General features: G+C 50.6%; 1 protein-coding gene across 1 annotated transcript in view; it reads right to left on the bottom strand.

Moving 5' to 3' along the window:
- FBLN7 (fibulin 7) overlaps nt 1–23,257 on the bottom strand; it is a 49,445-nt gene extending 26,188 nt beyond the window's left edge. Inside the window, exons 1-2 of the mRNA XM_059405605.1 lie at nt 22,962–23,257; nt 365–524 (exon numbers count right to left, since the gene is read on the bottom strand). Of these exons, the coding sequence (XP_059261588.1) occupies nt 365–524; nt 22,962–23,039 (238 nt within the window). The 5' untranslated portion in view covers nt 23,040–23,257. The remainder of the gene's footprint in view (nt 1–364; nt 525–22,961) is intronic.
- Nucleotides 23,258–23,496: the final 239 nt, after the last annotated feature.

Below are 23,496 nucleotides of genomic sequence, written 5' to 3'. Positions count from 1 at the left end.
CCACCTGGGTGGGGACAGGGAAGGGGAAAGCCGCTCAGGCTCCAGGAACCGTGGCTCTCGACAGTTCTGTAAGGACATGTGGAGGAATGTTATCAAGCCTAGAACAAACAGGTCTGAGAGGAACTGGGTGACAGTCAGATGGGGGAGAGGAGAACCAGCAGATGCTCTTCACGCCCTCCCCCCATGCTCCTGACCAGCCGGGGTGGACAAGTGTCCCCGCCCACCACCACGGGAGGTGAGGCAGGGGAAGGCCTGGGGGTCTACTCCGGGACAGGGGCAGGTGTGGGGGGGGGTTGGGGAGAGAACCCACAAGGGAAGGGCCTGCATGCCCAGCAGCCCCAGCAGCATCGATGCAGGGACCCACCTGGGGGGGAGTCCGGGCCCGCTCTGGCCACCGAGTGGTGCAGCGCCGCCAGCTGGCTCTTCATGCTGCGGAAGCCCTCGGCGAAGCGGGTCTCCTGCCCCTTCAGCACCTGCTGCAGCTGGCGGATGGCCGTGAGGAGCTGCTGTTTGTTGAGACAGTTCTGGGGAGAGAAGGGGTCAGCACCGCCACCGCTGTGGCTGCTCTCAGCTCCCGGCAGCCACCCAGGCCCCTGGGCCCCCGATGGCCCCCGCAGCCTCACCAGGCACCCCGACACCCGGGGCTGAGTCAGGTCACCGGAACAACGCTCCCCCCGAGCCCACAGATCACGGCGCCAGCTCGCCTCCCAACAAAAACAAAGCTCCTGCTTTTCAGAGTCAAGGGCAGAACCCACGATTCTGAGCCACTGGGTGATTCAGCAGTTCATTCCACCCAAAGTGACTTATCATCAGTCTGTTCCTTCAAAAGACTCCTTCATTCTCCGCTCGGAATCTGTGCTCTGAGATCTGGGCTTGGTGACTTCATTCTTTCTTTTTCTCTTGGGCATTGTTAAAAACAGCTGGATGATAAAGCATATAAAACGGAGAAACAGGAAGGCTCCATGCTTCCTGTACTTTTAAAAATGGAACAAGGCAAAGATGCAAGAACCTCGGTAAAGGTAAAGAAGCGTTCGGTGACAGTCAACGCCCCGTTCCGACCGTCTGGAGAAAGCTTTAAAACCAGAACAAGGGGGGGCACCTGAGTGTCTCAGTGGGTTGAGTGTCTGCCTTTAGCTCAGGTCATGATCCCAGCGTCCTGGGATGAGCTCCGCATCGGGCTCCCTGCTGGGCGGGAAGCCTGCTTCCCCCTCTCCCTCTGCCTGCCGCTCCCCCTGCTTATGCTCTCTCTCTCTCTCTCTGTGTGTGTGTGTGTGTCAAATAAATAAATAAAGTCTTTGGGGGAAAAAAGAAAAAATTAAAAAACAGAATAAGGTGGCATGTGCTTATCATGATAAAGACTACCTCACTTAAAGGAACACCCAGCATCACACTTAGTGATAAATACCTCCAGCTTTGCAGTCTCAATTACCTTTAGGAGCCAGGACTTGAAAAGGAGTAAAGAAGGGGGTGAACACAGTAGGCCCTTGGCCTTGGTTGGGGAGGGGGAGTCTCCTGGGGCCCGTGCATTACCTCGGCAGAGCCTTGCCTAACCTGACTCCCATCACCTGCACAGAATGAAGGAGAACATCAAGAAGTTAATGAGGACAGTCTGGGACAGGCTTATGGATCATTTTTAATTTTCTTTTTTATACCCCATTTTTTTTTCTATGAGTCCTGGTTTGTATCATGTTGTTTTTTTTAAAAAGATTTTATTTATTTATTTCAAAGGCAAAGATCACAAGTCAGACAGAGATCACAAGTAGGCAGAGAGGCAAGCAGAGAGAGAGAGGAGGAAGCAGGCTTTCCGCAGAGCAGAGAGCCCGATGCGGGGCTCGATCCCAGGACCCCAAGATCATGACCCCAGCTGAAGGCAGAGACCTTAACCCACTGAGCCATCCAGGCGCCCCAGTTTTTATCATTTTAAAAAAATTTTCTAAAAGGCAGCAGGGTGGCTGGGAGTCACATGGCCGCCGCAGCCTCTGGAGGCTTCCAGGCTCGCCAGTGGGGCACTGCCGCCGCGGTCTCCCAGGGAGGCTGCCAGGCCGCTGCTGCACCTTGGGGATTTCACCAAACGGATGACTCACTGCCCTGATTCAATGGATGCTTTTGACACAGCTGAATCCCCAGTTGCCCCCGGACTCGTTAATCCATGGGGACTCCTTGGCCTCGACCCTACCAGGGCCTGACTGGGCCTAGCCCCAAATGTAACTGCTGGGAAGAGAAGTTTTGTTTGTTTTCCTTCCCATGCAGGTTTGGGGGCGCCAGGGCAGCGACCTCCTGCCATCTATCCTCTACCGGCCCACCCAGACCTGATTCCCCACATCCACATCCCCTCCCTTAAAGAGAAAAAAAGAAGAAGCTGCTTATACACTTGATCTTAGCCAAAAGGCTGAGACGTGATGAGAAGCGTTTTTTCATAGATGGTTTCGTGACTTGTGTGTAATTTACATTTGTGAGTTCATCACAGTTTACAAAGCTAAGTCTGCTTCAAAGACTACTGCTGGCTGGGAGCAACCCTGTGAGGGCCTGTGGCGGTCTCGCTTTCACAGATGAAAATGTACAGGCTGAAAGTTGAGTGACATTCCCTACCTCACGCCGCTTAGGAGTGATAGAGCCGAAATGGGAACCCTAGTGACTTCCATCCCAGAGTCACCAACCCAACCCCCAAACCCCAGTGGGGCTATAGGGGCCCCAGTGGACTGTCTTAGGCCCTGTCTCATTTGTTCTTCACACATCCCTCTGTGGTGAATGCTCTCACTGATTAATTTGTACTAGCAATTGATAACGGTATGACCCAAGCAAAATATCCCTCAGGCTCAGACTTTGGACTCTTGTGCGAGTGGCAGGTGAGGGAGCATGGCAGTGGGGGCAGGCTGTGGGGAGGGAGTGGAGGACACATCTCTGACCACATTCAGCCAGTCCAGCAGCTGCCTCCCTTTCGTATAAGGTGGCCAGGGCTCTGACAGCTGGGAGTGGGTTCCCTGGGCCACAGTTGCCCTGGGGGACACGGAAGGACTACATTTTGAAGTGCGGGCTAGGAGACCAGTGCCAAGACCTCCGCTAGGAGCCCAGGGGTGGTGCCATGGGGCTCCAGTAAGTAGAGAAAGAAGGTCAGAGTATGTAGAGGGAAAGAGGCCTAGGTTCCACTTGGCCGCTGAGCATCCAAGTGTGTTCAACTAGCTCCTAGGCCCAGGCACAGCTATCCTCTGCTTCTAGTGACCCTTTCCAGAGCCCTTCCCAGCCCTCACACAGTGGACAATAGGCGCCAACCTCCCAGGGCTCATTACAGGTGAGTTGTGCTTACCCGGCCGGCCACAATGGAAAAACCTTCAAGACCAAGCACAGTAGGGCAGCATCCCAGCTAGGGAGGGCAAAGGCAGGGTTTCAGGCAGACTTGCTGAGGCAAGATCTCGAAAGCCTGGCCCATCCCTGCCTGTAATCTCACAGGGGTGAGGCTCACAGGATTCAGTAGGTGGAAGAAAGAACTTTGTGAGCCCAGAAATAAACCCATGCACTTGTGGTCAATTAATTTTATGATAAAGAAGGTAAGAACACACAATGGGGAAACAACAGCATCTTCAATAAGTGGTGTCTGGAGAACGGGACAGCCACGTGCAAACGGACGGAACTAGACCTCTATCTTATAGCAAACACAAACACTAACTGAAACTGGATGAAAGACTTGAACATAAGACCTGAAACCACAAAACTCTTAGAAGTCAACATAGGGGATAAGCTTCTTGACATTATTCCTGGCAATGATTTTTTGAACTTAAAGCCCAAAGCAAAGGCAAAAAAAGGCAAAAATAAACAAGCAGGACTACATCAAACTAAAAAACGTTAGCATAGCAAAGAAACCCATCAACAAGATGAAAAGGTAACCTAGAGAATGGGAGAAAAAAATTTTCAAATCATCTATCTGATGAGAGGTTAATATCCAAAATATGTAAAGAACTCATTTAATTCGATAGCAAAAAAAAAAAAATCTAATTAAAAAATGGACAGAGGAACTGAATAGACATTTTTCCAAAGAAGACATCTGGATGGCCAAGAGGTACATGAAAAGATGCTCAACATCACTCATCTTCAGGGACACACAAATCAAAACCACAATAAGATATCACCTCACACCTGCCAAAGGGCTAGTATCAAAAGGACAAGAAAGAACAAGTATTGGCGAGGATGTGGAGAAAAGGGAACCCTTGTGCACTGTTAGTGGGAATGCAAATTGGTGCAGCCACTGTGGAAAACAGTATGGAGGGTCTTCAAGAAATTAAAAATGGTGCTACCACATCACCCAGCGATTCTATGTCTGGGGATATACTCAAAGGAAACAAAATCACTCTCTTGGAAAGACATCTGGAGCCCCGTGTTTGTTGTAGCATTATTCACACTAGTCAAAATATGGAAGCAACCTCAGTGCACACCAATGGATGAAAGGATTAAAAAAAAAGTGGTATATATAAACAATGGAATATTATTCAGCGATAGAAAAGAAGAAAATCTTACTATTTGAGACTAGCTACAGCTAGACCTTGAGGGCATGATACTAAGTGAAATAAGTCAAAGACAAATGCTATATGCACTCACTTATATGTGAAATCTAAAATACCAAACCCACAGATCACAGCAAACGGACAGGTGGTTGCCTGAGTTGAGGGGTTGGGGGGGTGGAGGAAATGCGTGGAGGGGGTCAGAAGGAATAAACCTCCGGTTATAAGGTAAATCAGTTCTGGAATGTAATGTACAACATAGTGACTATAGCTAGCTGTACTGTATTGTATTTTTGAAAGTTGCTGAGAGAGTAGATCTTCAAAGATCTCCTCACAAGAGAAAAACAAGCTGTAATAATGTAAGGTGATGTTAATGTACTGTGGTGATTATTTCACAGCACAGATACATAAATCAATATTTGTCAATATATTGTCGATTGGTATAGATGTCAATCATAGCTCAATAAAACTAGAAAAAAATAAAAGAAATAAAGTTCCCAAGAATTAAAAGAGAGAGAAAAAAAGAGATCCTTCTGCTCTTGGCAAGCCAGGGTGCCAGAGTCAGGGCGAGGGAGGGTGCCAAGGAACAGAGAGAATTCTGGCCTTTTGATATGAGGTTTGCTGAGTCTGTGTGGTGGTTGCTACTAACATGGGAGTTCCTTATTCCCAAAGTGCTAGAAATGGATACTTTGAGACCCACGCTCAGGATCTGTCACCTGGAGTGGGGCTTGGGCACGGGCTATAACTGGGTTCATCTACAGAGTGGGGTGCAGTACAGAACCCTCACAGACCAAGTCCTCGAGAGGTCTGCATTGTGGGAACAAAAGAGGTCATTGGAGGGGACTGAGAAGCTACGTGCTTCCCCTTTCCAAACCGAGAAACCTTTATCCTTTTGCTCGATCATAAAAATAAGACATGTTCCCTGCCACATGGTTCAAATCCTGAAAACACACCAAAACAAAGAACAAGTCCCATACTCAGATTGCTAACTTTTGGGGTTTTTTTTTAAACTGTTGGATCAAACACGCACATACACATACCAGCCTCATCTCATGAACCCTGGACCACAGAACGAGGGTTCTAGATCAGCTCTTCCTTCTCCCCACCAGGGCGTGGCCTTGTTTCCATGCCAACAAGCACAGTAACTCATAGGACCCAGGGCCTCCATTCCACTTCTGACTGCTCTTCCCAGTCTGGGGGAAGGGACTCCATTTGTCACCCCTACCCCATCCTGCTCTGGGCCGCCAGAAGCAGCGTCCTGGGAAACAAGTTATTTCCTCTTTGTCCATGTAGCCCTTGGTAAGGCTGATCCGAGAGGACCCACAAGGGCCTCCGGGGCTGGGGGGGACAGGAAGCAGGCCCCACCTTCCATATCACCCACCTGTACTGAAGCCTGGTCCTCCCACCGCAACGGCTGGCTTGGGGCAGCCCCCGCCCGTCTCAAGGTCTCAGACCCCAACCATAACAACCACCACAGGCTCCGTGTGCCCTTTCACAGCCAACCTCCCATTCGGTGGGAAAGCTCACCAAAGCCACGCCTGGGCAAAGGTCAAATCCAGATGGGGCTAGTGAGGGGAGATCGCCATGCTAGGAAGGAAGGGTGAAACCCAGAGGCTGACGAAGTTGCCGCATCACGGCCCCAACTTTCAAAGGCCTCTTCCAGGGCCCCTCGGGGTGGGGGGGCCTCATTTTTAATATTTTTCTTGAAGAGATCCCCTCAACTGGTGTTAAGTTTCCATCCCTTCAAAATCTGGCTCCACGCCTGGCTTCTGCCATTGACAATAAATAACAAAAAATAGTTTCCATTTCTTTGGGTTAATAACCTTCTTTGAAATGGAACCAAGAAGAGACATGCAGTGAAACTCTTCAACCTTTGAGAAGAAAAGGCCAGGATTTACGACGTGTGAGATCAAACCCTTAGAAGGGGCGGGCACTTCACATCCCTCAAGGCCCATGGCAACATTTGCAGAGAAGGTGTGAGCCAGTGAAGGAGGTATCAACTGAAGTCACCCCACCTAGACGTTCCCAAGCTGGGTGGAGGTGGCATAGATGATTCTGAAGCACACGGGCCAGCGCTGAGAGCTGGGAGGGTGGAGGCGTTGGTCCAGAGGCTCTTGGAAGTAACACAGTCACAGATTTATGCTCCACACATCCTGCCGCCCCAGGGAAATCTTACCCACCTTCCCCCCAACCCATTCTCTCATAATATTGACTCCAGAGGATCTAATGGACACTCCTCAGAGCTCACGACGCTCCCTTTCTCTGAGACTACCTAGTGCCCTGGTAGAGGTTGCCTTCAGAGCCGTTGTAGACCTCAGGACCTTACCTGCCGGGATAGACACAGACGAAGACATTATGCACCCCTTGCCCCAGCTCACTCTGTCACCATGACGGAACCCAGTAGGCCTGACCCCTGCCACTGCACCCAGGCCTTCCAGCTACATGGGTTCAATTTATAAATGAAAGTGAAGACCCAGATTTGGCTCTCAAGGCACCTGAGGGCATGGGTGAAACTCCAGAGTGTGCATGGTGGGGGAGTGGGGGTCCTTGAGGCTTTTGTTTTCATGTGACCTGGCTTGGTGGTCTTCCTTACAGTGACAGTACTGACACAGTAACAATTCCCAAGTGCCCCTCAGTGACAGTAGCTTCTGAGACCCCTCCAGGCGACCGCGGATGACCCCTCAGACCTCAGAGGGGCTGTCTCTTGAGCTGGTTTCTTCTAAGCCACAGCTATGTGTCCTGTCAGCATTTTGTTAATGGAAACACAGATGTTTTGATGCCTTTTAGGTCTAGGAAAGGACGGAGCACCCTTGCCAAATGTGTGCCTGCTGGCCAAGGCTCGAAGCCCTCCGCGTCTGAGTCATGTCGGGTTCGTGCATGCTTGTTCTCCAGAAGTTATTTTAATTTTCAGCCAAGTCAGAAGCGCCTTATAATTCCTTCAGCCTCTCTCGCCTCCGTGACCTTGACCCAGCACCCAAGAAGAGGAGAAAAAGTGGTTACTTCTGGAGGAAGTGAGAGAATTTTGCCTGAGGACCTGCTCGAGGCCCTTGTATTCGTCAGGGTTCTCTAGAGAAACAGAACCAACGGGATGTGTGTTGTGTATGTGCCCATCCTATTGAGAGGGACGGAGGATAAGAGGCAGATTTATTTTAAGGAACTGTCTCATGAAGTCATGGGGCTGAGAAGTCAAAATCTGCAAGGCATGTGGCAGGCCGGAGACCCAGGGAAGAGCTGATGCAGCCTGCATCCAAAGGCAGTCTGGAGGCAGAACTCCTTCCAGCTTGGGGAGGATGGGTTTTTGGCTGGGGCCCACCCACCTTGTGGAAGGCAATCTGCTTTACTCAAAGTCTATTGGGTTGAGGCTGATCACACCTAAAAAAATACCTTCACGGCAACATCTAGATTCTAGATGTTTGACCAAATATTTGGGTGCCACGCCCTAGCCAAGTCAGACCTATAAAATTAGCCACCACAGTCCACCAGCTGGAGCCTCCTTTGGAGACTCTGGACCCCTGGGGTGCTCAGGGCATTTGGGAATTTTAGGCTGGCTGTCCCGCACTCTCTATTTACACCCCAACTCCCCTTCTTGTGGATCTTTTATAATGACCACGGGAAAGATGCCAACAGAGGGAGCGCTGAGCCTGGACTGTAACCATACCTCATGCCGGTAACTCATTAGATGCTCACGACAAAGTCAGGATGTGGACAAATTATTATACCCACTTTACAGGCCACAGTGACGGTGACACGTCCAGGATCCAAACCCCAGCATGCTTTCCCCAGACCCTGATGGGATGGGGTGACTGCATCTGTCTTAGAGAGGGGTCCACGCAGAGCCACCTCTGTCCATCTCCTGACGCCTCTCAGCTTACAGCGCCCCCTGCTGGCCCTGATGGCAGCCTTCTGCATGCACTCCCAGCCCACCTCATCCCTGGCCAACTGGCCCCCCTTGAGAGCGGAAAACAACCTAGAGATAACTGGGAATCCCTGTTACTGAGCCTAGGATCTGAGTTCACGCTAGATGACCCAGAAAATGAATGGACGAACTGAGGGAGTGAAGGCGTGAACTGAGTGTGAGCCCGGGACAGTCGTGTGCATCTCACCACCCAGACCCACCTTATTCTTCCACCGGTTTGCTGCCCAGCTAAGTTTTGTCCAGTCGCCAACCTTCACCTGCAGACCTGGTTGAACCTTACCAGCATCGGCATTATCTTTAGCAGACACGACGCCCAGTCCAGCGAGAAGCTCAGTACACACACACACACACACACACACACACACACATATCCACAGGACCGTGCGTGACCACAAGTACACACACACACACATGCAGAGCTGTGTTGCACAACCAGCCACGGTCTCCTGCTGGAGCCCACCTGGTATACAGGCCCTCCCCTCACCTCTTGCCACAAGGTGGGGACTTCAGAGCCTAAGAAATGGGGCATGTTGTGCCAAATTTAATATAGTGCACATTTCATTCATTCCATAGTCGCGATTCCACAGGGATTTACCTCATCCCCTACGTCCTGTCAGGCACTGCTGTAGGAGACAGAACCCTCTGTATTTCCGTTAGTCCTCCTTGCGGCCCCAGCAAGCGGGTGCCATTATCCCCATTTTACAGATAGAGAAAGTGAGGCTAAGGGACCCCCGGGGTGGAGGGCGCGGCTGCCTTGGGTGCCACGCTGCCTCTGGATGGCCATTCGGAAAGCATTTTCTGCCTCTTTCTTCAGCCTCTGGGAACCAGGATTAGGGGCTCAGAGAAGGCCCCCCGCTGGTCTGCTGGTGGCCACTCTCCGCCCCACAGGCTGTCCCCCGGCACACACACAGACCCTTCCAGGAACATTCACACAGGCTTAGTTGGCTACTTCCGTGTGTGGCACACATGGGTGTGCATGTTCCCACATGACCCAAGATTTATGAAAATTGCATCTGGGTTTTACTGGAAAACCGTGTCTCCTGTGGTTGACTCTGAAGAGGGGGAGGAGAGAGGGCAGAGCTGAGGGAGGGCCTGAAGCCAGCAGGCAGCCTGGGCAAAGCTAATGGCATGGATAAAATGGCTGCTTTGAACTTGGGCATGGTGGGAGGTTCGGAATCTTGGGAGTCATCACTCTTGGAATGATAACTAGCCGGGATGGAGGGTGAAGGCTCAGTAAAAGATGTGCTATGCTTCTGGATCTTTCTACACTCTCCAGTGAACAGTTCCAGGGGTTTTTGGGTGGGTAGGCACCGGCGACACCAAAATGATCCTGCACTGGCCCAAGGCATGTGTCCCACCTGTTCTCCCTGTGTCCTCACCCTAGCCCCTATGATCCATGCTTCCCAAGGTCAGAGATCAGAGCCAGATTGCATCACTTCCTTGCTTAAACCCTGCCAATGGCTCCCCACCTACGGGAATGAGGCCAACTCCTGACCATGGAGCTGACAAGACTGTATTCCTTCCCTACCTGCTGTAACAAGTCAGCATAAACTGGACAACTTATTGCACAGCAAAGAAAACAGTCAACAAACCAAAAGACAACTGACAGAATGGGAGAAGATATTTGCAAATGACATATCAGATAAAGGGCTAGTGTCCAAAATCTAGAACATATCAAACTCAATATCCAAAGAACAAATAATCCAATCAAGAAATGGGCAGAGGACACGAACAGATATTTCTGCAAAGAAGACATCCAGATGGCCAACAGACACATGAAAAAGTGCCCAACATCACTCGGCATCAAGGAAATACAAATCAAAACCACAATAAGATACCACCTCACACCAGTCAGAATGGCTAAAATTAACAGGTCAGGAAACGACAGGTGTTGGCGAGAATGTGGAGAAAGGGGAAATGTTGGTGGGAATGCAAGCCAGTGCAGCCACTCTGGAAAACAGCATGGAGGTTCCTCAAAAAGTTGAAAATAGAGCTACCTATGACCTAGAGATCGCACGACTGGGTACTTACCCTAAAGATACAAATCTAGTGATCTGAGGGGGCATGTGCACCCGAGTATTTATAGCAGCAATTGTCCCCAACAGCCAAACTGTGGAAAAAACCTAGATGTCCATCAACAGAGGAATGCATAAAGAAGATGTGATGCACACACACACACACACACACACACACACACACACACACAAAATGGAATGTTATGCAGCCATCAAAAATTGAAATCTTGCCATTTGCAATGATGTGGATGGAACTAGAGGTTATTATGCTGAGTGAAATAAATCAATCAGAGAAAGACAATTATCGTATGATCTCAGTGATTTGAGGAATTTGAGAAACAAGACAGAGGATCATAGGGGAAGGGAGGGGAAAATAAAACAAGATGAAACCAGAGAGGGAGACAAACCATAAGAGACTCTTAATCTCAGGAAACAAACTGAGGGTTGCTGGAATGGAGGGGGGTGGGAGGAATGGGGGTGGCTGGGTGATGGACGTTGGGGAAGGTATATGCTATGGTGAGCGCTGTGAATTGTGTAAGACTGATGAATCACAGACCCGTAACCCTGAAGCAAATAATACATTATGTGTTAATAATAATAAAAAACAACAGCTTAAAACAACATGAATTTATTTTCTTATAGTTCTGTAGGTCAGAAATCGGACATGGATCTCACTGGGCTAAAATCAAGGTCAGGGGGCACCTGGGTGGCTCAGTGGGTTAAAGCCTCTGCCTTCGGCTCGGGTCATGATCCCAGGTTCCTGGGATCGAGCCCCGTGTCGGGCTCTCTGCTCAGCGGGGAGCCTGCTTCCCCCATCTCTCTGCCTGTCTCTCTGCCTACTTGTGATCTCTGTCAAATAAATAAATAAAATCTTTAAAAAAATAAAATAAAATCAAGGTCAGGTTTACTGGTTTCAGGGATGAGAATATAGACCTCTTTGGGGACTATGACTCTGCTTACAGACCTGATCAAGCCCAGCCCCTGCCAGCTGTGCCGAGATTGAGCATCCCACTCTGTCCACTGAACTCCGGTATTTGGACCTCCTCTGAGTCTCTCCACATGCCTCAGGAAGCTCGTTTCTACCTCAGGGCATCTGCACTGCTCTGCTCAGAACATCTGCCCCTGGTCCTCAGAAGTCAGGTCCTGTGCTTCCACTTTCCCTGAGAAGTCCCCTCTCAGAGAGCACCTGCCTGCTCAGTGTTCAGTAGCCTCCTGACCTTCCTTCAAAACAGCACCCCAATTCAGTTGTCTGCCTTTGGATACTTTTCAGTTTTATCTTGCTTTCCTCTCCCTGCTTGGTAAGCTCCATGACAGCAGGGCCTGTGTCCTCCTCAGCTTCCCCTCGCCTACCACATCCTGAGCACTTACAGTGAACACATGCTCTAAATGGCGTTTCCTCATTACTACAGTCCTCGAGATGTGTGTGTGTCTCTTACCCTCAGTGTTCATAGGAGGAAAGGGATTCTTTAAAGGCAGAAACTTGCCCCAGGGCACTCAGCCAGGAAGAGTGGGAGCCAAGACACCGATCAGGTACTGTGAGTCTTTTCCACTTGCTATAGTGCCTGGGGCCCTGCAGCCTCCCCAGGCCGGAACAACACTGGGCCCGGAAGCAGAATGGGTTCTCAGGACATAGTTGTGGAATGAGCACAGTATCTTATGTGTTAGCGTCCTTCTGGGAGGGTAAAATCTTGAATCATGCAATCAGACAAAAGGCCCAAATCACAGGAGCCCCTGAGGTGATACCAACATATTCCGAGGATTCTCACTTGTTTTATGTTTTCTCACTACAGTGTAAATGACTGCTACTTCTCTGGAAGCAGCTTCTCTTTGTTTCTTTTTTTTCTCTGATTCTACAGACACCCCTCCCTGCCCTGAACTCTGCGGTGCTTTCCCTTTCTTCAGAGAAGCTGGGAAGCATCTATGCCCTCGGCTCCCTGGGCCATGTGCCCAGTTACAGCTGATGCTCTCTGACCCCAGCCCCTCCTGCGGAGATGGGGGACACAGCCCAGGTGTGCAGAGGGAAGAGTTCCTTTGGGGCTTGCAGGGTGCCTCCTCTTCTGTTGAGGTTCTAGAGGTACATTAATCTCCAGAGTAAAGAGAAATGTCTGAGTCACTGGCCGATCCAAAAGGCCTCAGGGGGGCCAACACACAGCTTGGGGGCTTTGGAGTTGCCTGGAGTTGCCGCTAGCCTTTCCCCAGCTCTCCCCAGAATTTGATGTGTATACCTGTCGTGTCTCCATCTTACATGGAAACCCAACCCCAGGATGAGTGGCTTGGGCCTTGCTTCCCATTTAGCTTCCTCCCAAGGGAGATTCAGGTGCCCAGACTGCCAGAGGGGCCCACATCTTCCCATACACAAGGAAAAAAAAATGATTACTTCCTTGAGGTATAGCTTTATTTATTGGAGTGGGTAGATGTAGATCCTGTCAAAGTATAGGGACTTATTTTTTCTTTCATGAAAATGTAATGGCCTAATTTTAGGACCTAGGCAGTTACCGAAAAGCATGGAAGACTCTGGTTGGCGGTTTGAAAGGATGTAGAAAGTTCTACCTGCCCCAATGTCCCCATGTCCCTTCGGGCTGCACGAGCCTTGAGAAGGTTGGCAGCTGTCCAGCAGTCCCGTCACTGTCCCTGCGGATCAAGGGAGTGACCAGCACACTCGGGCTTCTGTCAACAGTCTGGAGACTTCGGGAGCACGGGCAGCTGGCTGGGAGGCAGGGCTGGTGGCCATGGAGGGAGGGCTGGTGTCCAGACGGTGCGGGGAGCAGCTGCACAGACCAAGATGGTCTGGTCTGCCTGGAATTCGGTGTGGTCAGACACGACTGCTCCTCTGGTGTGAATGGGCCTGTCCCATTCTGTCCACACTGTCCCCGCTGTCCCCACTGTCAATACCTACTACCCAATACCCACTTCCCACTACCCTTGGGGAGCGAAGGGGCTTTCATTCTTCTTTGTAATCAGGACTATCCTGGATAGGACTTGAGGCCCATTCCTGAAGGTGCCAGATAGAGGATGAAATTGCTGGAGAAGGCCCAAGGTGCCAGGAAGGCCTCTCTGTCCCCTGTCCTCACTGCACACCTTTGCCTGGAGTACATCTCTGGGTGACTCTGTGGGAAAGTTGACAGAAACAGCTACAGTCCACCCCCCACTCCCGCTCCAGCCATCCCCATCATCCGCAAGGAGACTGTGCGGCTGGCCCCATAAAGATGGAAATCTGGGCACCTTGGTGACTCAGTGGTCATTTAAACATCTGCCTTCAGAGTGGGTCACGATCCCGGGGTCTTGAGATGGAGCCCCATGTAAGACCCCCTGCTCATCGGGGAGCCTGCCTCTCCCTTGGTCCCTCTGTCCTGCTTGTGCTCTCTCTCACTCTCTTGCTCATGTTCTCCCTCTCATAAATAAATAAAAAAATCTTTAAAAAAAAAAAAGGTGGAAATCTGTTTTCTCACCTCCTGGATCTACGCTGGCCTTGTGACTTGCTTGTGACTTGCCTTGGCGAACAGAATTAGTGGGAGTGAAAGACCAGCTCCAAGGCTGGATCTGGATTAGCCGTATTGTCTAGTTTCTGTATCTGATGTTTTGACATCTGGGCCTTGCCGACTTGGCTCGGACTGCCCCTCTCAGGGCTAGCACACTCCTAGAGGCAGCAAACCCCCAACACCCTGTCCCCACCCCCAGCACAGCCAACGAGTCCAGAATCATTCCCCTGCTTTCTCTGGCTCTTGCCTGTGTGAGGCACTAACACCCCCTCAGCCTCCCCATCTCTCGCACTGCCCCCCTCTAAAATTAGTCAAACTAGACAATCCCAACTTGGCTAGCCCCTTTACCCTGTGTCACCCCTTCCTTCACCATACCTGGACAACCCCCAAATCTCAGGTTCTTTTTTTTTTTTTTTAAGATTTTATTTATTTATTTATTTAGAGACAGGGAAAGACAGCACAAGGAAGGGCAGAGGGAGAAGGAGACACCCTGCTGAGCATGGAGCTGGAGGTAGGGCTCCATCCCAGGACCCTGAGATCATGACCTGACACTTAACCGACTGAGCCACCCAGGGGACCCAGGCCAGATTCATTTTAGAACATGGTCTCTAGAAGTCTCGTGCATTGTGCGCAGCTTCAGCCCTCTACCGCCACATCATGGGAAAAGGCCAGGCTAGCCGCTGGAGAAAGAGAGTCTGTGTGGGCAGAGCCGAGAGATGCATCCCACAACCCGAGACCAACCGGCCCCAGCTAATGTGGCAACTGCCCACACATGGAGGAGGGTGTCAGTCCCGAGGGGCCGGGTCTGGAGCAGAGCAGCAGAACAGCCCAGCTGAGCCCAGCTCCACTTACCCTACTGGACTGACGAATTCAGATCCAGGACAGCTCTTTCAAAACCAAAAGCTGGGTCCCTGTCTGTTTTGATCCTGGCACCTGGGCTTCTGGAGGCACCGAATACTTGTTTTGTGAAATCTGGGTCCGTTCACCTCCAACCCCTCCACCCCCTGTATCTGAAAGTGGAGCGTTCCTCGGAAACCTTTTTGCAAGCCAAAGTGGGGTAAAGCAAAGATGCAACTACCATTAATTTATATGGAAGTTTATTTAAAGTTCCCCAGACAAAGCACAGAGGCTCCCAGACCCCATTTGGCGGCCGGAGGCTGAGATGCTGAGTGCAGTTTCCGGGGGAGGCGCTGGGTGGCGCCACTCTCGCAGCTCGCGGTGCGGCCGCGGCTTTACCCGCTCGCGGCAAAACTTAACGCGGATCGCTGTTTTTGCTTTGCGCCTTTTTTCATAAAAGCGAAAATCCTCTTGGGATTTCCTTCGGAGAGCGGGAACGGGTCCTCATGTAGGTCCTCCTTAAAAGTGAAGTGACCCCATGCAAACTCTCAAAAAGTAGGGAATCTGGATGGCTTCCCTTGTGCCTGTCGCTTCAGCCCATCCCCATCCATCCCTGCAGACACCCCTCGTCAGTCGTGGTGTCCTTCCACTCTGAGCTCTGAAGTGACCAACGAGCCCTGTCAGCCTAGACGCGGGGCAGGGCCCGGCGATGGACCCGACGCAGCAGCGCCGCTGACCGGGCTGAGCGGCCCCCCGCTCTGCTGGGGACAGACAAGCTCCTTGGGTTTTCCCCCTTTGACCCCTCATGTCATTCATCGCAGACCAAGGACTCCGCCTCGGATCCCCCCTTCCTGGACTCAGTCAGGAGGGGACAGTGGTGGGGCAGCGGTCCTCCCCTAACTTCTTCCTGCCCGTGGCCGTGCTCCCCACGAGAGGTTTCCGCAGCCACTTTCCGGGGCGCCTCAAGACCCCCATGGACAGCCTGGGGATAGCGGTGCTACTGCTGACTGCTTTAAAGGGTCGGTGTGGAAAAATGGTAATAGCTACAGTAGGAAAGTGGTCTGGGAATGCCTAACGATTGCAAATTAAAACATCATTTTCCTGGGGATGCGTTCAAAAAAACAAGGGAGGAAGCCAAGAAAGAGGAAGAGGTATGATCTATAAAACATAGACTCCAGCTCAGAAGAGCAGGCAGCCAAAGTCAGGGTCAGCGGGACTGGGGAATACAGGCTCCAAGGGAAAGCAGCCCGGACAGAGCGTGGAATAGGAAAAGAGCTAGAAACCACTGTGCTTATGTATTCAACTGAAGGCAAAGAGGGAGAAACTTCAAGACAACCACAGAGTTGCACAAGAAAGAGCGTTAATCCTAGTAGACTATTTGGCTCTGTGTGAACAATGGAACAGAGTATCTATCTGTCATCACAGGACACTGGCTGTTTAGAATGTGGAGTAAACTCCAGGGCATTCAGAAGCAGTTGTCTCAAGAGAGAGAGAACTACAGATCAATGTTTTGAAAGCCACAAACTACCAAAACTTACCCAAAGAAGAAAGCTAACCCAAACAGTTCTGTATCTGTCAAAGAAATTGAATTCATAGCGCAAAACCTTCCAGAAAAGAAGTCTCCAGGCCCTCATGATTTCATTGGTAAATTCTACCAAACATTTCAAGAACTGACAAATCGTACACAATCTCTTCCAGAAAACAGAAGACAAAGAACACTTTGCTCATTTTATGAAGCCAGCACTACCCGGGTAACATGACCCTGCAAAGACGGGACCAGGGGTCGGCAAACATTATCTGCAGAGGGCCAAGAAGTACATATTTCCTTTTTTGAAGCCCATATGGCTTCTGATGCAACCTCTCAAGTCTGCAATTGTAGGGCAAAAAGCAGCTGCACAAATATATAAATATATGGGTGTGGCCAGATTTGACTGTGGGGGCGGGGGTGGGGGTGGGGTGGGTGCTGGATGTGGCCACAGGGCCACAATGTGCAGACCCTATACCGATGTCCCTCAGGAAAACAGGCAAAAATTCTAACAAAATATTAGCAAATGCAATCCCATAAATACAGAGGAATACAGAGAAATATATATATAAATAGAGAAATAAAGCCACAACCAGTTAGGATTATCTGGAGTTAAGCCTCTGCTTTGGGCTCAGGTCATGATCTCAGGGTTCTGGGATCAAGTCCTGCATCTGGCTCTCTGCTCAGCAGGGAGCCTGCTTCTCTCCCACCCCCCACCCCCCACCCCCGCCTTCCTCTCTGTCTACTTGTGATCTCTCTCTGTCAAATAAATAAATAAAATCTTGAAAGAAAGAAAGAAAAAAAGAAAATCAATTGGTCATCCATCTTTTTAACAGACTGAAGAAAAAACACTGGATCATATCAATTCAAGCAGAAAAAAAGCACATGACAAAATTCAACATTCATTCATAATACTCTCCCAAATTATGTTTTGAAAGAAATCTTAACTTGCCAAATGACATCTACAAAAAACCTACACTTAACGTAACCCCCCCCAAAACTGAATGTTTTCTCCCTAAGTTCTAGAACAAGGCAAGGATGTTCACTTCCCTATTCAACATAGTACTGGAGGTTTCGGTCAGTGTAATAGGGCTAAATAAATAAACCAATGGCACATAAATTAGCATGGAAGAGATTAAACTGCCCATATTCACAGATGACACAATCGTTTATGTAAAAAACCTAGAGAGAATCTACAAAATAAAAAATAAAAACAAAACTCCATAATAAGTGAGTTCCACAATATCACAGGATACAGGGTCAACAAAGAAAAATCTATTAGATGTCCATATACAAGGAATATACCACTGGAAATGAAAATTTAATAAAACAATACCATTTAAAGGAGCTCCAAAAATGAAACACTTAGGTATAAATCTAACAAAGCATATTTATTTTTAAAATCTTTAAATGTTGATGAAAGAAATCAAAGGTCTAGATAAATGGACAGATGTATTATGTCCACAGACTGGAAGACCCAATATTGCTAAGATGCCAATTCACCTCTAATCGATCAATAGCATTAATGTAATCCCAATCAAAATTCCAAAAGAATTTCTTGTCTAGAAGAAATAGACAAGCTAATTCTAAGATTTTAATGGAAAGGAAAAGAAACTAGAATAGTCAAAACAATTTTGGGGCGCCTGGGTGGCTCAGTGGGTTAAGCTGCTGCCTTCGGCTCAGGTCATGATCTCAGGGTCCTGGGATCGAGTCCCGCATCGGGCTCTCTGCTCAGCAGGGAGCCTGCTTCCTACTCTCTCTCTCTGCCTGCCTCTCTGCCTACTTGTAATCTCTCTCTGTCAAATAAATAAATAAAATCTTTAAAAAAAAATTTTTGGAAAAGAATAACAACATCTTAAAACCTACCTGATTTGAAATCTTACTAAGGAATTACAGTAATCAAGATAGTGGGTTACTGGCAGAAATAGTCCTGTACCTGCATGACGAATTGATTTTTGTCAAAGTTGTGGTGATAATTCAATGGCAACTCAACCATCTTCTCTACAATGTTGGCACAGTTGGAAATCTATATGCAAAAAGCAATCCCCAACAGAAAACTCACACTTTGTGCAAACATTAACTCCAAATAGATCACAGATCTAAATGTCAGAATGCAAAACTATACAAAAAATTGGAATAAAATACAGAAGAGAAATTTCAGGACCTGGAGCGGGGCAAAGAGTTCTCAGACTTGACATCAAAGGCATGATCCATAAAAATTAAAAAAAAAATGATCAGTTTAGATTCACCAAAATTTAAAATGTTTGCTCTGGGGTGGACAAGCTACCGACTGAGAGAAAATATTTCCAGTTCACATGCCTGAAAAAGACTAGTAATGAGACTATATAAAGAACACCCACAACTGAACAGTAAGAAATTAATCCATTTCTTAAAGGGGCAGACACTTTACCCAATAGACCACTCATGGCAAATAAGATTCTCAATATTAGGCAAAAAAGATTCTCAATTTTAGTAGTCCTTAGGGAAATGGAGATGAAAACCATAATAAGATACCACTACATACCTATCAGAATGGCTTGGAAACAAACCAACCAACCTGACATTATTAAGTGGTGAGCATGTAGAGTGACAGAGTCTTTTTATCCATTGCTGGTGGGAACGTAAAATGATGCAACTAATATGGAAGACTGTTTGGCAGTTTCTTACCAAGTGAAGTTTACATTTACTGTATGACCCTGCAGTCTCACTCCTAGATATTTGCCTGAGAGAAATGAATATTCGTATTTATTCACACACATAAAAGCTGCATGAGAATGTTTATAGCAGCTTCATTCGTGATCACCAAAAAAGAGAAATGACACTAGAGGTGTCCACTCCGTTCAGTGGGTGAACCAATGCACAGACTGTGGTACGCCTAGGCCACGGAATCTGATTCCGTCAAACTATGAGTAAAACGACTGTGCAGACCTGGAACAACACAGAAGACTCTTCTCTTCTGCATTATGCTAAATTTTAAAAAGCCAGACTCAAAAGGCTATGAGTTTGTAGATTCCATTTGTATGATATTGTGGAGAAGACAAAACTACGGCAATGAAGGACAGATCAGTTCTGGGCAGCGGTGCAGTCTCCTGACTGTGGTGGCAGTTACCACATATGGAACATAGTTCTATGCTACAAATCATGGCAATGTGTTCCAAAAACTGGAGGTTTTCTTCATTCAACTGTAAAAAGCCAATGGGAGAAGCTCACCAAAAGAATGAACCTCTAATGGTGGAATTTGAAACCCTGTGACATCTGTTCACAAGGAGAAGTTTTGGGGAAGGGAAAGCCTTCTGAACCACCCCCCAGGCAAGGAGGAAGCTGAGACCCTGCCTTCCTTGCCCGCCTAGAGCTGTTGTGGGGAGGAGAAGTGGGGGTTGTTACATTTCCCTTTCTCGTCTCCCCAACAGGGCTGTTTCTCTTCCAGGGGGAAGGCCACAGAGTGGGCAGTAGTTTTAAGAAAGGGCCCCCACTCGTGGGATCCCCATGCTGCTCAACCTGCCCTCCTTCCTCACCACCACCTGCTCCCATCCAGCTAATCACAAAACCACTGCAAAGTGACTCAGGACACCGGCGCTGACAAGAGGGACAGAAGTGGAACGCCACAGAGGACGATGGCAGGAGAGGGTATGATACTGTCCATTCCCATGAGACTACTGCTCCAGACTCTTCCAGAAAGCAGCCTCCCCCTATCCTGTAACACACACACACACACACACACACACACACAGATATGCACGCACATACACACCCCGTAGCAAACACAACCACCCATTCATGCAGACACAGTTATACTCACAGGCCCTGGCACACAGACACATGCACACACTCACAGACACACACCTATCATGCTTCCTTGGGCTTACACCTAATGGAACAAAGTGAGCACATTTCCTGGTTAGCAGAGGACCCCCAGTGGGGGCTACTATGAGGAAATCCCACTGCCTAGAGCTAGAGGTCCTTGGATGGCCATGGACTTTGCCCATCTCCCTGAGGCAGCCGATGGTCCCATGAGTGCCATTTACTCTCCAAACACCAGCTGCGTCTCCACCGGCCAGCAAGCCTAATTGTTGGGTTCAAGAGCCCCAGGCTCATCACGTGTTCAGACCAGGTCAACTCCAGCTATGCCACAGCCCCTCAGGTCCTCGTGATCCCAATTCTTTGTCCACTCTGAACCACGCCCCCTTGGCCCTTTCCTAGGTCTGCAGCTGTCTCATGCACCTGTCTGATTCAAATGACTAGGGACACTTAAAAAAAAAAAAAAACACTGATGCCTGAGCCCCAACCCAGACCAGCTGAATCAGATTCTCTGGGATAAGGCTGGCATCAAGATTTCTAGAAGATTCCCAGGTGACATGATGTGCAGCCAAGGTTTACCCTGAGACCGCCCAGCTCTGTCCTGCTCAGAGAAGCACCAGCATGACCACACTCCCTTCATTCTGCTGAACTCCAGCTATGTGGGGTCCCTGGGTAAAAATCCCAGATATGGTCCCTGGCCCTGGGGCCCTGTAGTGGAGCAGACAGACAGTAAATTCAAATTCTACCAGAAGAAACTATTACAAATGTGATCCTATTCCAGAGCCTTTCATGGAACCAAAATAGGAAACACAAGGGCAGGGAGGAGACCCATTTAGCATGGGGTTGGGAAGGCCTCTGCAAAGGGGTGCTTATTAGAGCAAGGACCGGAGACATGAGAAGAAGCCCAGTAAAGAGTGTTCCTGGGGCCTTCTTTATGGTTTACCTATCAGGCTCCCCCAGGTAGGGCCTGGGTGGGGGTGGCCCAGAGACTTTGGATGAAGGACGCCTTCACAAGAACTTTTTAAACCAACTTCTACAGACAATCCCTTTTGTTCCCTTTCCCCCTCACAAAGCCCAAGGAGGCAGGGACTGGGGACCAGAGCCTGAGAGGGCTCATTTTCTGCCTCTGCAGCAGCCATAGACATCTGAGAGCTGCCAGGGTCCCTGCTGTTGTCTGGGCAATCCGGAGATGCAGTGGCAGAGCCAGGGACCCGGAATCTGCTGGTACGTCCTGTCCATTCTCCCACTCTGAGGGCTCCAGCTAGATGTGCCCACCCTATGCTTCTGGCCTTTGCCTCTGGGCCTGGTGTTTTGTTTTGTTTTGTCTTCTGCAAAGTGGGTGGGACATCCCTTGCTCTGTTGGTGGTATCGCGTGGCCTCAGACTAGCCCCTGCTGCCTGGTGGCTGAATGGCTTCCTGCTGACCACTTTTTTTTTTTTTTTTTTTTTAATTATTGAAGAAGATTTATTTATTTATTTATTTATTTATTTATTTATTTATTTGAGAGAGAGGGAGAAAGCGCATGCATGCAAGTGGGAAAGGGCAGAGGGAGAGCCTCTTAAGCAGTTTTGCGCTGAGCACGGTGCCCCACCCAAGGACGATCTCATCACTCCGAGATCAGGACCCTGAGATCACTACCTGAACCCGAATCAAGAGTGGGGCCCTTAACCAACTGCGCCTCCCAGGCGCCCCCTACTCCCAACTTCTGCACTCACACCACCCACCTCCGGTCTCAACTGCGTTCTCCCTGCCTGGAATTCCTTCCTGCACCCCGGGGGCTTCTAGGTGGCTGTGAGTGTGCCCGCCTGCTTCAGGAATTTAGACGATAAACCAGTGTCGGCGGGGAAGGGGGAAAGGTTTGGAATCCAAGGAGAGGGACTACTCCTTGGCCATGTGACCTTAAGTAAGTCACAATCCCCTTGGGCCTCCGTTCTCTCCTTTGCAAAATGGGGATGACAGTGCTCCCCACCTCATAGGGCTGCTCTGAGATTTAAGGGCGTGGATGATGCTTAGCCAAGACCCGGGCACTCATGGGGCTTTCAGTGAGTCAATGCAGGCTTTCCTTCTGCCTCCGCCACTGGTACCGCTTAGGCTGGTGATGCTGGGCCACGCGCCACGCCAGCCACAGGGGAGGGGTCTCCCGCCGCCAGGGCCAGTCTGGCGGTTGCTGGCTCAGAATTCAGCAATTCCAGTTCCACCTTCCACCTATGGGAAGATGTATTTATATCTGCATTCTTATCTCAATTTTAACCATCGGTTCTTACTGGTGAGTATAAAAAGTGAATCTGGTCCCATAAATAAACCCAGTGAGACTCCAACAAACACAAACGGCAGGGAGAGAAAAACGAAACGGCAAGCTGTCTGTCAGGGTGGGCAAGAAAATGCAGTCCCAAATCTAAGGCCCCCCTAAGCGCGCGATGCGACGGCTTCAGAGACCTCCCGGGCCGCGTCTGCCCGCGCAGCGCAAACGCCGCTCGCCGACTCCGCGCGCGCTTAAAATCGGCGGCGGTGGGAAAGAGGTTTCAGTTAGAAATTTGAATGTTGGGAGCTGGAGGGCGGGGACAGTCTCCACCCTCACGGGGTGACCAGGAGCTCCAGGGGGGAGCCCCACCAAAGCCCGGCGTCTCATACATCCCAGGGTCACCTTCCTCCGACCCACGGTCGTCACGCGGAGCCCTGTCCCCCGCGGACCGAGGCTGTCGCCCAGACGGCGCCGCTGGACCAGCCCGGGTCTTCCCAGGCGCCCGGCTCGCGATGCGGCTCAGGTGACAGGCTGGGGGGGTCCCAAGAGCCGCTCCGCGCTCCCTGCCCAAGCCTCCAAGCGCCGAGCCACGAGCCCAAGTCCTTGGCGTTGCCTCCCCGGCGAGCCGGACGGGCGAGAGGCGGGAGGGCACTGACCTGGGAAGCCCGCGACGCGGGGCAGGCGAGGAGCAGCAGCAGCGGCAGCAGGAGCGCGCGGGGACAGCTGGGCACCATCTTGCCGGTGGGAACCGCGCGGCTGGGGAAGGGGAGACCCCGCCTCGGGCCGGGCCCACGCCGCGGCCCGGCAGCGGCTGGCGCAGGGAGGGCGGCGGGAGCCCCGGAGCGCGGCGGGCGCCGTCTCGGGTCCAGGTGCGCCGCGCGCGGGCCACGAGCGTCCGCAGCCGCCCGCACGAGACAGCCCCGGCGAGGCGGGGAGGCGCCAGCCCCCGGGCCGAGGCCGAGGAGGAGGGGCTGCCCGGCCAGGAATGCGCCTGGGAGCGCGCCCAACCCGCGCGGCTCCCCGAGGAGGCCGGGCGCGACGCCGAGGACGAGCGCGGGCATCCGGAGGGCCTCGCGGGCCAGGGCGGCCGAGGCCGCGTAGCCGGTGCCCCGCACGCGCGCCCGGCCGCCAGCCCACCCCGGACGGGCCGCCCCCGGCCCTTGACCGTCCCCTGGCCCCGCTGGGGAGCCC

Source organism: Mustela nigripes, chromosome 7 (assembly GCF_022355385.1).
Source record: "Mustela nigripes isolate SB6536 chromosome 7, MUSNIG.SB6536, whole genome shotgun sequence".
Classification (NCBI taxonomy): Eukaryota; Metazoa; Chordata; class Mammalia; order Carnivora; family Mustelidae; genus Mustela; species Mustela nigripes.
The sequence above is the reverse complement of the archived record's forward strand: the minus strand, read 5'-3'. Positions and strand labels throughout refer to the sequence as shown.